Consider the following 15,507-nt stretch of genomic DNA (forward strand, 5'->3'; position numbering starts at 1 on the left):
CAACCACCAAAACAAAGAGCACAAACAAATGCCTCCCCCCCAAGATTTTAAAGTATCTTGTCCCCTTATTGGTCCTTTGGGTCAGGTGTCAGCCAGGTTACCTGAGCTTCTTAACCCTTTACAGGTAAAGGGCTTTTGGTGTCTCTGGCCAGGAGGGATTATAGTATGGTACACAGGAGGGCTCTTACCCTTTCCTTTATAGTTATGACAGGCTTTTTAATGGGAGGAACAGGAAGTAAAGGGGAAGGAAAGGTGGTCTGTGAAAGGCTTCTTCTGCTATACACCCATGTTATGGCCTGTCCTGGTTTGAAACAGGGTTGAAGGTGCATGCGGTGTGTTTGTAAGCAGTGCCGCTCCTCGGGTAGCTGAAGAAGTGCCCTGTGACACGTACCTTATGAAATCTTTTGCTCTCAGTCTATAAACTCTGTTGGTGAGTTATTAATGGTGGGAAGGTAATTATAATGAGGGGAATGATGTCAAATAGTGATTTTGCATGTATGAAATTCATTAGGCTAGTCTAAGCACATGCTCTCAGGTTGCTTTCCCAGCCCTCTTAACTAAGCAAATAGAGAAATAGTAATTTATTCAACAACAAAAATGTGAAATTCCAATGAATTATCTGCTGAAAGTCATTTGCCTGTCAGTGCTGGGGGACTGATCATTGAGGCCCCCGTCCTGTACTGAGCCCCAGTGAAGCACCTGCACATGCTGAGTGGGGCTCCATGCAGATGCAGGGAACCATGTCTGCTATTCTCATTTGTAAGATCAGGGCCTAAATTGTTTCTTTTTTGTATTTGTTTTCCTAAGCCTCCTAGGATGCTTTACTATTTTTACAACTTATTTCTTGCTGGTAGGCAGCTGCAGTAAGCATTATTAAAGCCAGAGCTCACTCTTTAGTGCACATAGTACACCCCTACCCTGATATAACGCAACCCGATATAACACGAATTCGGATATAACGCGGTAAAGCAGTGCTCCGGGGGGGTGGGGCTGCGTGCTCTGGCGGATCAAAGCAAGTTCAATGTAACACGGTTTCACCTATAACGCGGTAAGATTTTTTGGCTCCTGAGGACAGCATTATATCAGGGTAGAGGTGTATAAGGGCTAGGGTCTCATATCTACTCCTGAATCAGGTCTCCAGTGTAGCTTTCTCTGCCTTTGCTTTCTCACTGTCTTCATGACTGATTCTTCCCCCCCGTGATTAAGGAACCATTGCCCTGTTGATTGGCTTTGAGAAAGACATTACTTCCACATGCAAAGTATAAAATTAAGCCAACTTGTCCTGCAAATTGTTGCTGTTTCAGCCATCTGCAGCTGATTTCACATGGTACCTTATCTGAAAAAGGTGTGTGTGGTGAGGGTGAGAGAGAGAATTGTATTTTGATGCAGAAAGTTTGAATTTTCCATATATTGCAACATGCGCTTTTAAAAAAGTGGAATGCATCAAATTAAGAAATAGTGTCTGCAATATCTGTTTAAGCTCTCTGTATATTTGTCTATGGCAATTGATGGGATACATACTAGATTTCCAAAGGATGCCTATTAAGGCCGCATCCTTCAGCTGGGCTTTACATAGATGCAAAAGTTTGTGCTACTGAATCTGATTGTAGGATGGGGGTCTGTCTACATGTGAAGTTGTGGACTCAGGAATGCACACACACACCCCACCTCAAAAAAACAACAACAAAACACCTTGGTGCAATGGCACTGCCGTTGCATTTGAAAATAATTTTAAGATTGAGTTTGCAAATGGACATGTATATGTCCATAATTGTTTCCCTAATATTCACTCTGAATATCTAGCCCAGGACTCTTTTCAGTGTAATAAAGTCCCATTTATTCAAAGATAATAGAGGATTTCTAATTTTCCAGCTAAATAAGATTTTGGATAAATAAGGACTCAGTGCAAAAGATACAAATCTGGAATTGTGGCCCAATTTCAGATAACTTTTGGATAAGTGTGGCTCAAGTAAATGAGGTTCTGCTGTAACTTGTAATTACTTCAAGGTGCAAATCCACTAATCAAGGCTTATTGCACAGTTTGCTCCCTCTGGAAAATACATGTGTGCTTAAATAGGTGGTAACAGTTAACTAAAGAAGCTTGCCCACTTATCTTAGGCTGGTCATTTCAGCATGTAACAGGTTTTGTGTTGTTAAAGTGCAATTGTGCTTAAAAAAAAAAAAAAAAAAAAAAAAAAGCCCTCTAAAAGCATCCTTGTAGGGTTCCATATTTTCATTGGTAAAATATGACAAACTATTTTTTAAAGACAATAGGGTTGGACAGATGGCCTTGCAAATGACGTTTAGTCAACAACTCTGTTGACGTGCAAGCCAGAAATGAATTCAGTTCATTCTTCCGTAGCTGCGTGGGTTCTGCATGGCTGACAGTAGTAGAATCTTATTTTTTGTCACTAAAGAAAGCAAATAGGACCCTGTGTGAGCACAGAGAGCAGATCTGTTGAGTAAAATGGTGTTGCTTTTACATAATCACTTTTCAAGGCAGAACCGCACTTTAAGTGACAGCTATTGAAAATGTAATTACACACAAAATTGACTGTTTTGTGCTCCTGACTGCATAACCAGCCTCCTGAAAATGGAGCCCAATATATACATACTGTCAATATTCCCATGTCTCAGGGACAGAATATTTCACCTTCATAAAGCCCTCTACCGTATGAACATATCTTTTGCCCCTGCTCCCAGCCTGCTTCTCCTAAGGGCAGGGATTACAAAATTGCCTCCCTCATCACCCCTTGTAGGGTGCTTAGGTCCTAGTGCTGAATGCAATAACTAATACTCCGGGGGGGGGGGGGGAATTCCAAGCCTAAAAATTCCGCACACAATATTTTAAAATTCTGCATATTTTATTTGTCAAAATAACACAATATAATCATGCCAGCTTCAATTATTTTGGTAATTTATTTCAAAATACCTAGTAGCAAGTATGCATGTAACACTACAGACAGCAAAAATAAAATAAAATACAAGAAATGGTTTTTGACATTTCTTACTAGGCATATTAATACAGGACTTTGAGTAATAATTCATTTACACTACTATACAGAACTGTATTTTCCACAGTCCTCAGAAGCAGAGCAAAGGCTTGAGGGAATGGAGGAGCTGAGTGAGAGAGAAGGAGCCTGGGAGTGAACCTGGAAGGTTGTTGGGTATGGGAGGGAGAAATATGGAACAGGGTTGTTGGGGTTTTTTTTTGCAGGGGTGGGAGGGAGGGATTGTTTGGGAGTTGGGGAGCCTCCCTCTGCAGACCCAGGCTGACCCCTAGCCTCTCCCATTAAGTCAGGCACATTTGCACATGTCCCCAGGGCCATCCTTAGGATTTATGGGGCCCTACGCAGTATTATTAAACTGGTGCCCCTATGCCCAACGCGCTCAGCCCGTGGGGGGGGGGGGGGGGACGAGACAGTAAAGGATACCGAGCCGCCCGGCCCGCCTGACAGCAGCGGAGAGTCTCAGTTCCCCGCAGAGACCCCTGTACCCTCTCCCTCACGCAGAATACGCAGCGCCGGCGCATTCGCCTCTGTGAATATGGCCCCTGTCTAAGGATACTTTGTAGTAAGGGCAAGTCAGCTGTCCTGCTGAATACAACATTAAATATTATGGAATACATGATGCAGCTCTTCTCTGTTTTACATTTTCTTAATCGGTATTTCTAAGCTGATTTTGTATTTTAAATGTACTCTTAAGCCTTCATAAAGTAATCATTCCAGATTACTACATATTTAATTCACTGAAACAAAGACATTTTAAATTAATCAGTCACAGAGGTTTAGTGTGTTCATAACAATATTCATTGCTTTTAGAAAAAGGGAACACTAATTTACTTTGTGTGATCTCCATAACAATATATATGTTTATGAAATTTCACCAACTTTAAAAAATGTTTCCAAAGATTTTAGGCATAACAGAGGATTTTACATCTTACTAAGGTACTGATTTCGCTGGAGGGTTCTCTTAAAACTAGTTCATCAAATAGTCAGAAGTAAAGAAAGGGAAACTCGTTTGTCCAGCTATCTGGAAGGAAAGGGGTGTTGTCCCTTTAAGGGCTCTCTTCAACAGGGGCGTGAATGGAGAAAGGGGTGAACAGAAAGGACAGGAAGACTTTGGAAGCAATTTTTTTGTACTAAAGTAATTAAAATTAAAATGTGTATTTTAGATAAGGGTGGTCTTTTGAAGGATTTATTTTAAAAACTATATATCTGAAGATCCAAACATTTAAGGCTAAAGATGAATACTCAGATTGTGCATCTAAAAATCTATGCAAGGATTTTTTAGAGATGTGATTTTATAATCTTCAGCAACACCGTAATGAAATATTTTTAAAGCAAATTTTAAACTAAGGACCTGTAGACTAACATGTTCTGCGTAAATATTACAGTAATGCACAACTGTTTTTGTTGTTGTGTTTTATTTTTTCAGTAAATTCAGAAACTGACAGTATATACTTGGGAGTTGGCAAATGCTGTTAAATGGCTTCATTACCACTTTAATGGCTCTTTAACAGTTTCAGTGTTGTGCTAATAGGTCTGGCAGGCTGGAAGACTTTTTCACTTTTAAGTTACTAGATCCCCTCCGGAGGAAAACTCACCAAGCTGCAGCAGCTAGCCTGCAGGAAGGGTCAGAACAGGGATAGGGATAGGAAAGGCGGGAGGGTGGATCTCTAGGGGATCTCCAAATTTTTGGGTGCCCTATGCTGCGTATGCCTCAGGATGGCCCTGTATGTCCCCATGTATCCTTGAACCCCCCCCACTCTCTCTTGTCCTCATGTGGCCCTTCACTCCCACTCCCATTCAGTGGCTCAATGCTGTCACCCCACTAGCTCCTGTACCTCTACCCCAGTCTCTCCCACTATCCCTTCTGAACCCTAGTCTGTGTGACACCTCAGCAACACCGTGTGCCCCACTCTGTCTGTCCCCCCCCCTATCTTGTGCCTCCTCACCTGGCCCTGCTGGCAGGGCACAGTGAGGAAAGCAGGCTCTGCCCTCCCTCTCTGAGGCTGGCTGATCGGGCCCATGAGCCTGCTGCCCTCTCTTCTGGTGCCTTCTAGTGGGCAAAAGGTGTAAATGCAACTTCCCTTTACCTCCCCGTCAGAATCACTTATGCTGCAGGGCATATTAATTCTGCGCTTGCACAGTGGCACAGAATTCTCCCAGGAGTATAACTAGGCAAGAGTTCTTATATAAGTCATGTTATCAAAGAGCCATATCTAGTGGGCAACAGTGAAGCTTAATTGAGGGATATTCAAAAGAAAATGTAAACGTTTTCATAACACGTCATCGATCCCTTTTCTCTCTCTCAGCTGCTCGGTGCTGCCCTTCCTTTGCAGCTATCCTAAACATCAGCCTGCAGGTAATTCCTGAGTATCGCATTCTGGGGTGCAATCCAAACTAGTTAGGTGTTGTCATGACCTGCCCTGCAATCTTGGGTGCCTCACAATGCTTTGCTGCTGTAGCTCTCAACTTGGGTTGCTCACAATCAGCCCACCAGCATGCAGGTCAAACCCTGAGTTTCTATGTATAGCCACAGCCCTAATCCAGTAACACTGACCCCAGCAGCCTGTCAGTAAGCGCTAGATACACTCTGGCTTCCTGCAGCCTTAGTTACTACCTGCAGGGTGACCCCGACACACTCCCAGTCCCAATTTCTCCTCCAAAACACGTGTTCTACACTGTCCAGCCCTTTCATGGACAGTTCAGATGTTATAGGTCCATGGCTCCTGTAGGGAGTCAATATACAACAGTTTGCTACTTTAATTGGGGTTACCAAACAATGCAGTTTATATACAATGCTGGATTAGTTTTGATTGTAATTAAACTTGTTTTATTATTTAAAGAGTACAAACGTGAGGTATTGAAGTCAGAAATGATTATAAGAGAAATAAAGATAAAATGCGTTTTAGTAACTAAACTTAAATTAGACCTGGTTTAAGGTAAAAATCCCTTCTCATGTCAGGATCTGCCCCCAAAGTCTAAAGGGCTGGTTTCTTTGTCATTTTAGGTGAAAGAGTGAGCAAGAGAGTCCATGGGGTGTTTTTGGCCCTCACTTTTATAGTCCTGTTGCCCTTTGAAATGCATCTTCCTGAGAGTTCTCTCTAAATAAAGTTCCTGCTAGCTGTGAGGATGGAGACAGGGAGCCTTGTGGTGAAAGAGATTCCATGTTGTGGTTTGCTAAAATGCAGATTGATCTGCGCCTGCTCGTTGGCTACCAAAGAATGGCCATTTGACCAGTGATTGCCAATCAGCTTTGATGACACCTGGGTAGCTTGTCCTTTGTCTTTGAGAAACAGGTTTATACCCGCCTCTTCCCCCCCGACTTGTCTGGTAAACACATTTCAGTCATAATTTCAGTTTGTTCATAACTTTACATATGTTTCACCGTGATATTATTGACCAACAAGTTGTTAGATTTCAAATGATACCTCAGGGCATATTTTGTACAAAGATTATTACAATGGTACGTACGGTGCAAATACAGGGGTGCATTCAGTCACCCTATGGCATTGTGCTCTGTGACTTGTACTTTGTGATCCTTTGTAGTCCAATTTGCCTTATAGAAATCGTTTCACTCTGGTTTGGGCTGGCAGATATACAGAACTTTGATATACAGAACTCCTCTGTAACCGGCTTTATTATGATAAAGAGAACAGCAGCGACGGTTATAGTCTGGGTTACGTAAATGTATCCATTATAACTCCTTGTTCTCAGTTACATCCGAAAAACATGCACTATTTATGATGAACATTTCCACTTGGTCTCTGCACAGTGTACTGATTTTTTCCCCCTGTTTTGGTAAAGTGTATAACAGTTCAGCTGCTGATAGGTCTGCACTATTTTGCATACAATATAATCACCTACTAGAATATAAAATTCTACCTATATTATTAGCTTTTCTCATAAAATAAGTTCACTTTTTCCCCCTGGCATTTCTTCACTCTTGATAGCTTAATTTTGCAACCTTAACATTCTTTGTGTCATTTTTTGATGGAGTTAGAATATCCTAAAGGTTCTTCTTGTTTACTAGGCAATAACTAAATAGCTTGAGCTTAACACAGACTGCAGCCGAAACAAGGTATGTAAAGCAAACGCAACTTGATGCCAAGTTAGCCCTTGATCTCTTAGTTATTGCCAAGTTAAGAGGAAGCCCTCAAGGAGAAATCCAGGGAGTACAAACCATGCAGTCCAAAACCAAAAGAGGTTTTAATGAATCTTTATGATCCAAAGCCGCAGGACTTCACACTTCTCTTCTTCGAGCCTTTGACATTCAAGCTGAATCAGGACCCAAGTAGTCACATACTGCAAGGAAAACACTTTCCTGTTATTAACCAGAATTTCAAATGCTAATGTCTGCTCAAAAGTCATTAGATGGACAGGAGACTGTATACATGCTAAGGGTGTAGGAGACATGGTACTGAGTTAAGAACCTAAGGCTCATAACAGTAATCAGCATGCTTTCAGTGTACCTTGTATTTTTTTTCCTGTTAGAATAAAATAAAGGCTTGAAAACTTTCCATTTTCTCTGCAGTTCAGTCAAAAACCAAAGTAACTAGAGGGAGGAAGTGCAAGGTTTATCCTTTGTTATGTGGGTGATGTGCTGAATAAGGAACATATCTCAGCAAGAATCGTATGTAATGCAAGATGGAAAAACTTGTCCATATGGTGTTTTAGTTTGTTCTACAAAGGCCTGATCTTGCTCTGATTGAAATCAATGACTAAATTCTATAGATTTCAGAGGGTACTAAATCAGATTCACAGATACCATGGCCTAGATACTGTGGTGATTTATGTAATGTTGCACCAATGTGTATTTAGTAACCAGCAAGGTGGTGGTAATAGCATCCAATGGTAACATTGAAAAAGACAGAGGGCTGATAGTGGACAGCAAATTTGACAGGCACTTGAAATGCAGTATAGGAGCAAAAAAAGCCATTCAAGTTTTGACTGCAGGGGAATTATGTCACCTTGCATGGAGGCAAGAACCTCTCTCAATATGGCTGTCATGTGCCTGATCCTAGAATATTGCATTTGTGGTACCATCTTCTTTAGAAGATAGACAAACTGGAGAGAATTCAGAGAGGAGCAATGACAACAATTGGGGGCTAGAAGGACCGATATATGGGGAAAGATTAAGAATGCTAAATATGTTTAGCTTGGCTTAGAGACTAAGGCCATGTGTACACTACAGCAATGTAACTACAGCTATGCCAGCATAACCCTGTAGCGTAGACACCGCTTTCAGTGATAGATAGTAGCTAGGTCAACGGATGCATTCTTCCATCCATCTAGCCGCATTTACACTGGGGGTTAGATCGGCATTGCTCAGGGGTGTGGATTTTTCACATCCCTGAGCACTGTAGGTATGCTGACCTAAATTTTAAGTGTAGACTAGGCCTAGGAAGGAATTGACAGTCTATAAATAGCTGAAGGGCACAATACTGAAGAGGGAGAGGAATTATTTAGAGTGATATATGGGGTGTAACCAGAAATAATTATATGAAACTAAGGTTGAATATTAGAAAAACATTTCTGACACAGATTGTTTTTGGTGGGATAGCCTAACAAGGTAAGTGGCCCAAATTCCATCACTTGGGACTTTGTGTAAAGACTAGACAATATACTGTAGGAAACTCTCCTGCACTGGCTGAAGCAAGGGATTGGATGATCTAATAGTTGTTAGTTATCAATCTAACTAACCACTATGATGAATAGTTAATCGGAAATGAGCTTGTTTTTTCCCCACTTTTGTTCTAGGTCCAACCCATAAAATGCCCCCAACTGCCAGTGCCATGGACTTTTTTCAGCTCTTTGTCCCTGACAATGTACTAAAGAACATGGTGGTACAAACCAACATGTATGCCAAGAAGTACCAGGAGAGATTTGGCAAAGATGATGCCTGGATGGAAGTCACGCTAACAGAAATGAAAGCCTTCCTAGGCTACATGATCTCAACAAGCATTCACCACTGCGAGTCTGTCCTCAGCATTTGGAGCAGTGGCTTCTACAGCAACAAGAGCATTGCGCTGATCATGACACAGCCACGGTTTGAGAAAATCCTGAAGTACTTCCACATTGTGGCCTTCCGTTCCAGCCAGATGACACACGGCCTCTACAAAATTCAGCCTTTTCTGGACTCTCTGCAGCATGGCTTTGACTCTACTTTTAGGCCTTCCCAAACCCAGGTAAGAGTTAACTTATTGGCAGTTGAAATCTTAGCTTGCTACATACTCTAGGTTATTTACCAATGACCATTAATACCGAAACTGCAGAGGAGTTGCCTGTAGAGAGAGTTAGACATTACAGTATGAAGACACAATGCAGTGTGACTATGACTGAGTATAAGTGGCACCTTCTAGCTCTGAGCATCTGCTCTCTTGAGCAAGAATCTGAGAGGCTTGCAACTCTCAAAACAATAGAAGTTGCAGGTGCCCAGCCACTTAGGGTTTGGCTCTCTCTTGAGCCATGTTTCTTTGCCTTACTGATCAAAACATGTTTTCACTGCTGTTGGCCCTGCAGCGATGGATCTTATTGCCTGCATGCTGACAAAAATGTCAACAAAGTTCTAATTGTGGACTCTTTATTATTGGTGCTGGTGTAGGAGGCAGATAGAACTCAGCTGGATTTTTAGATTCCAGGTTCAGGTTGCAGTGGGGGAAGGGGGGGACTTCAGGCTTGTAAGCTGAGCAAGTTTCATATAAGACATTGAGAAACCAAACATGGAAACCTGTGCTATTATTGTTACCGTTACTTATCTGATTATTGACGCATAATCTGATAAGTAACCAAATAAACCAAGATCAAGGAAATGTAACTTAAAATACTCGCAACCTATATCATTTACTCTTCCATCCACGGCACAAAATGTTAAATATGGCAAACAGCTCTGTGGACGATTCTATTTCCCACCTTCAGGAGTTTAGGAAAATAATAAAACAAATGTAATTCAAAATGTTCTACTTGAAATACCTTTTAATCAAGCTCATGCTTTCAGGGTGCAAAGCTGATCTATTGTGGAGAGCAGCAAAAGGACATTCTTTCTTGTCTGTTTCCTGTGCTATAGTATTGCAAAAAGAGATGTGTTATAAGAGTGTTTGCCCTCCTCTGAAGCATTGGGTATTGGCTATGATCAGAGGTAAGATACCAGACTAGGTGGATGTATGACCTGACCCGGCATGGCAAGTCTTATCTTAAAATACTTCGCCATTGAAGTGTGGCTAAAAATAAATAGAGCTGAGTAGCAAATAATGGATATTTGCCTATTTCGTAGGGGAAGAGAGAGATACCAGCCACCCATTGTGGCTGTAAAATTCAGGACAGTGCAGCAGCTCACAGTCCAAACATTAATCAGTTTGAGATAGGAGCCACGAGACAGAACCCTCCATGTTAGGCTACGCCGTGTCTCTGATGCCAAGGCAAAACAGCAAATCAAACACAGAAAACATTCCGAGGACAGGGCATCCCACCCATTGACTTCAGTGGGTGCAAAAATCAAGGGCTTAGAAGCTTGATCACCGTGTTTGTAAATGCTCGGAGCGCTGGATTCCTGTGGGACATTTGAAAAGCACAAATCCCATTAGCAAGTAATGTGACTCCCACATATACCTTCCCCCCTACAAGGTCTGAAAACTTAATCAATAGAATCACCTGTATCATGTTTGCGATGACTAAGCGTCTGAATCTCCACATACAGTCTGTATATTTGTGCTCTGTTTTGTACAGAGACTCTTTTCTCCCTCTTTTTTTTTTTTTTAAGGTGACAGCCATTCTTAGCTCCCATTTCCCCCACCCCTAGGCTCCCTTGTCAATGTGTGTATTGATTTTTATAAAGCACCCTTCAGCCATATCAAGCTGAACATCAAACACCAAAAATAATTAGACACGAGAAAGAGGTTTTAAGTCTGTTCTTAAAAATAGTAAGACAATCACAGGAATAAGAATCTTACTGGAGTACAATCCAGACCTGATCCTGCAAGGGGCTGAGTGCTCTAGCTCTCTGTGAAGTCAAAAGGAATTGTATTCCCAACATCCTGAGGGACCAGGGCTCCACCAGCTTGAAGCAAGAGGGGGAAAAAAACCTCTAAGTGGGAATTGCCCAGGGTGCAGATGGTATAATAAGGTTAAGTATCAGATCCAGAATGTAAGGGCCAAGCGAAAACATAAATACTAATCCTGTTGAACAGATACAAGGGGAAATGGCAAGAAAGAGCTCATTCTGATGGGTGGTTGGATGTGTCCTGTTTATAGCTATGGCAATTGTATTGTGGAAACACCCTCCCCCCCACCACCACCATTTTTCTCTGATCCAGGGATTTTTGGAAAACTTTGGGGGGTGGCCATTTTGTGCCTAGGGGTTTCTATTCTGTCACTTGTTTCTGGATGGTTTGAGTTAACTTTTCCTGAGGCAGCCAAGGTAATTGTGTGTCCACCAGTATGTTTTCATTGGCTGGCTTTAATTTAAAAAATTGGTATCCAAGCTGCAGCCTTCTTATCCATATCTGGATTTCTAGTATTCCCAAACCTGTGGTCCCCAAATCAGGGGTTTTGGCACAGGCCCATCTCCTGTCGGTCCTCTCCCCCTACCCCCGCCTCCCCAACAGATGTGTGTTCTTACCTTTAAATTCCTTTGTTATCTTGATTGGATGGTTTGTGTAATCTATGCTAAGGTTGTGGTGCTTGTCACCTTCTTGTTGCTAGTCCACAGGAGGCTTGTGAGTCTGGTACAGCCTTGGAGTTATGAAGCCTGGGTTCTTTAGCTCCGGCAGTAAAGGCTCATGCTTGAGGTCCTGCCTTCAATTCCTGCTGACGATAACCTATCCAGGGGCATCATATTACGTGTGTTATTGGGGCAGCTTACCATTTTTCAGAGACCCAAATTCCTGTCTCCTATCCCAAAATCCACATCATATATTTTTAAGTGAATGCTAAACTTTTGCATGCTCTTTTTTGAGGTGCATATGCTACAGAAGACATCACACTTGGGGATTTTGTGAACTCCTTTTGTACAAGGGGATGGGGAAGCTAATATCCAAAGTTGAAGAATGAGGTAAACAGAGCATGGTACTGTGGCAGGGGTAGTCAGCACGTGGACCATGGGCCAAATCTAGACCACCAGATACTTTTGAACATACAGTGAAATCTTATTTACTTATTATTATCGTTGTTGTTGTTTGTATTCTTCTCTCTGGAGTCTGGACTTTGACAAGAAATTTGGACCTTGACACAAACTAGTTAATTACCTCTGTACTATGGTATATTTAGCATATGATAATGCAAACAGAAATGTACATAGAGGAAATAATACCCCCTGCCCCAGGTTGGGAAGTTTATTTAAAGTACAGAACCAATTAACAGAGAGCCAGATCCTGTTGTTGTTCCATTAGCTTCAGTTACACAGATTTTAAAGCAGCTGAGAATCTGGCTCACATTGTTTAGGAGGACAGGAGAATTTCCTTGGTATCCCATCCCTCCCCAACAAACGCATGTAAAGAAATCACTGCCTTTACCTGGAAAAGCCAGCGGGAAGGGGGTTTGAGCCTCAACTACTGGGGTCAATGCTTCATCTGTTGCCACTTGGGTACACTTTTTTTTAGTGGACCTGTGGTACTATTATGCAGTGCAGATTCAACCCACTAGAGGATGTGTGTACATGTACACCCCCCTTACCCCCACACACACTTCACAATACTAAACAATAGCCAGTTTAAGAGACTAGAAAAAGGGAAATAAATAACTGATCAACCCCCCTTTTTGTTGTTTTTCCCCCCCTCTTTTTTAGGAAGGCTTATGATTGAATATAGGTTTGTACCAGATGTTTAAGTGAGATGATGTTGGGCAAGTCACAACCTCTCTGTATCTCAGTTTCCCCATTTGCAAAATATGTATAAATATCCACCTCAAGGGAGTGTTGAGAGAATTAATATTTGCAATGTGCTTTGAGATCCTCAAATGAAAAGTTGCTACAAACGTGCAAAGTGTTGTGTATACTTAAACTATACGTTGACTTGATCCTAAAGGAAGAAGAAGGTTCAGTCGTTTTGGGATAACTGGCACTAGGTGGGCTGGCAACTGCAGCTTCCCCAAAAGCCAGGAGAATTTGCATGCCTCCTCACGTCTGCATCTATATTTATGTAGGTAATCTGTACGTTTTGCAAGAGTGCTTTCAGATGGTGCCGTGAATGTTTTATGAGCCATTAAAACCTGGAGTGTGTCTAAATGAAGTCATGCAGCAGCCACGGGCCTGAGAACATGTGTGCCTCTTCTGGGTTGAAGGAATGATGTCTTAACCACTTCAGTTTTTGAGAGACAAGTGGCTACCTCTGAGGTGACTTTACACAGGGGTGTGCCACATCTCCACACACACCCCATGTTTAATGCAGCAGTAGCATTGCAAGAAAAGTGCCCTGATTTTTTTTTTTATATAATTAGATGCATACAGATGAATACATCTGTTAAATTGAAGTTGAATTGTGTCTGCGCACACAAAATAAAAATATATAAGACCCACACAGGTTGATAATTTGTTTTATTTATTTTTTATCATCCGGAAAGGGAGATATGTAATGGTTATAGAGTTCCTGATCCTCCACAGTTACCAGAGAGGACCAAGATGTGTTCCAGGGGGTGCTTCATAAAAGAGGGACTTCCTAGTCCTGGATTTCTATAGTTACTGTTTACGGCATGGCTCTTTGTGTTTATGTCCTCACACTACACAACTGTGCATACCTACATTGGAAAAACCTAGGCCACAGTGGCGGGCCACAAGGCAATAGGAGTGATAGGAACACTCTTGTGTAAGTAACTCCTGGAGCACTAAAGGAACTCCACCTTTGTAAAGAATTCCACACAAAAAATTATGTTAAAAGAAATATTAAGATTGCCGAGTCAAACATTCGAGGTAGGAAGTGCTGGAATTAAGGTTGCCTGTGGACTGTCAGGCCTGTTCCACCTTTCTCTGAGGCCTCCAGGACTAGCCACTGTCAGAACCGTGTACTAGATGGATCAATTATCTTGTTCCAGTATGGGAACTTTTATGGTCTTGTTTAATAGAAGCCATTTGCAACCAGTGCAAATCTTTGAAAATGTGTATAGTGTCCCACCTTCATGTCTTCGTTTCCACTCAGCATGACTATTGTACCTTCCTTTTTCCAGCCTTCCCACATCCCAGCACACGCAGAATGCTACTGCTGTTGTTCATGCACACTTAAAGAAGCACAAACTATATAATCCACATCCTCAAATAGTTCTACTGGCTCCCCATTCATGCTATGTTGCTGGTGCAAAATTGCCCCATTTTTAAACACACCATAGACTTGCTCCAGTCTGCATCAAAGAACTTACCTCTTTATATTCCTGTCCCTGCTCATCTAGCCCCAGCTTCTTGTCTGTCCTTTCACAGAATCTCACTGCTACTGGTGCAAGAGCCTTCTCCTCTGCAGCTCCTGGCATCGGGAACAAAATTCCTTCATCTCCATCTTTTCTCAAGTGGCCTCAGAAAGCATCTTTATCTCCCTTGAGTACCTCTTTAATTTCTCTCCCCCTCTGCTGTTTATTTTTTGCTCAATAACTATGTCATGTAAACCTGCAAAATACTGTAGGATATAATTGGCACAAAAAACGCTCTGCAAAATAAAATAATATTTTATGAATAAGCATGTATTTGAAGTTCTCATTGGATAGTTTCACATTATAAATCACCTGGAGAGGCATATAACATTGTGACAAGGAGGACATGAATGCAGTCTAATGTCAACATTGGGGACAATTAAAATTAGGGTGGATCGACCAAGGGACAGACTCCTAAGGACCTCACTTCTTTCACATAGTCCTCAATGCTCAAGAGAGCATTTTGGCTTGTGGTGATGGGCCATAGTGCTTCTGCTAGATGAGAGAACTGAGCAAAAGTAGCATTTCTTTCTCTTATGGGGTAGCAAGTGCAATCATGACAGAGATAACATTGCCTTGGGAGACTTTACAGTACTGTTACTTCTAAACAAAGTAATGTACTTATTTTGATCATAGGTGCTACATGAACCGCTGATCGATGAGGACCCAGTTTTCATTGCCACATGCACAGAGCGGGAGCTACGCAAAAGGAAAAAGCGGAAATTCAGCCTGTGGGTTCGGCAGTGCTCATCTACTGGTTTCATCTGTCAGGTAGGTTCTACGTTGGTTGGTCTCAGTGCAATTTCTAGCAGATAGGTGTGTGCACAAGACTCATCAAAATTGCCAGCTTTACTAGCAGTCTCAGCAGAGGCTGAGGATTAAATGGGCTCTGGAGGCTGAACCAGGCCTCTCTGACCCCTGTGGATGGTAGCTCCAGAATGGATTAGAGGCCCGTTTCTAGTACCATCAAAGGAAGCTTGTACTGCCACTACCCATGCTAGACCTGTTCCGTGGCTAAACAGAGGGTTTCCATTTCTGGAACTATCCAGCTGGCTGCCAGCCTTAAATGCATTAAAAAAAAAAAAAAAAAAAGCCAAACTGCAGCAATAGGGAA

General features: G+C 42.0%; 1 protein-coding gene across 1 annotated transcript in view; it reads left to right on the top strand.

The window, feature by feature from the left end:
* PGBD5 (piggyBac transposable element derived 5) overlaps positions 1-15,507 on the top strand; it is an 82,929-nt gene that overhangs the window by 32,110 nt on the left and 35,312 nt on the right. The window contains exons 3-4 of the mRNA XM_065402147.1: positions 8,766-9,193; positions 15,030-15,164. Coding sequence (XP_065258219.1) covers positions 8,766-9,193; positions 15,030-15,164 — 563 coding nt within the window. The remainder of the gene's footprint in view (positions 1-8,765; positions 9,194-15,029; positions 15,165-15,507) is intronic.

Source organism: Emys orbicularis, chromosome 3, assembly GCF_028017835.1.
Source record: "Emys orbicularis isolate rEmyOrb1 chromosome 3, rEmyOrb1.hap1, whole genome shotgun sequence".
Lineage (NCBI taxonomy): Eukaryota > Metazoa > Chordata > Testudines > Emydidae > Emys > Emys orbicularis.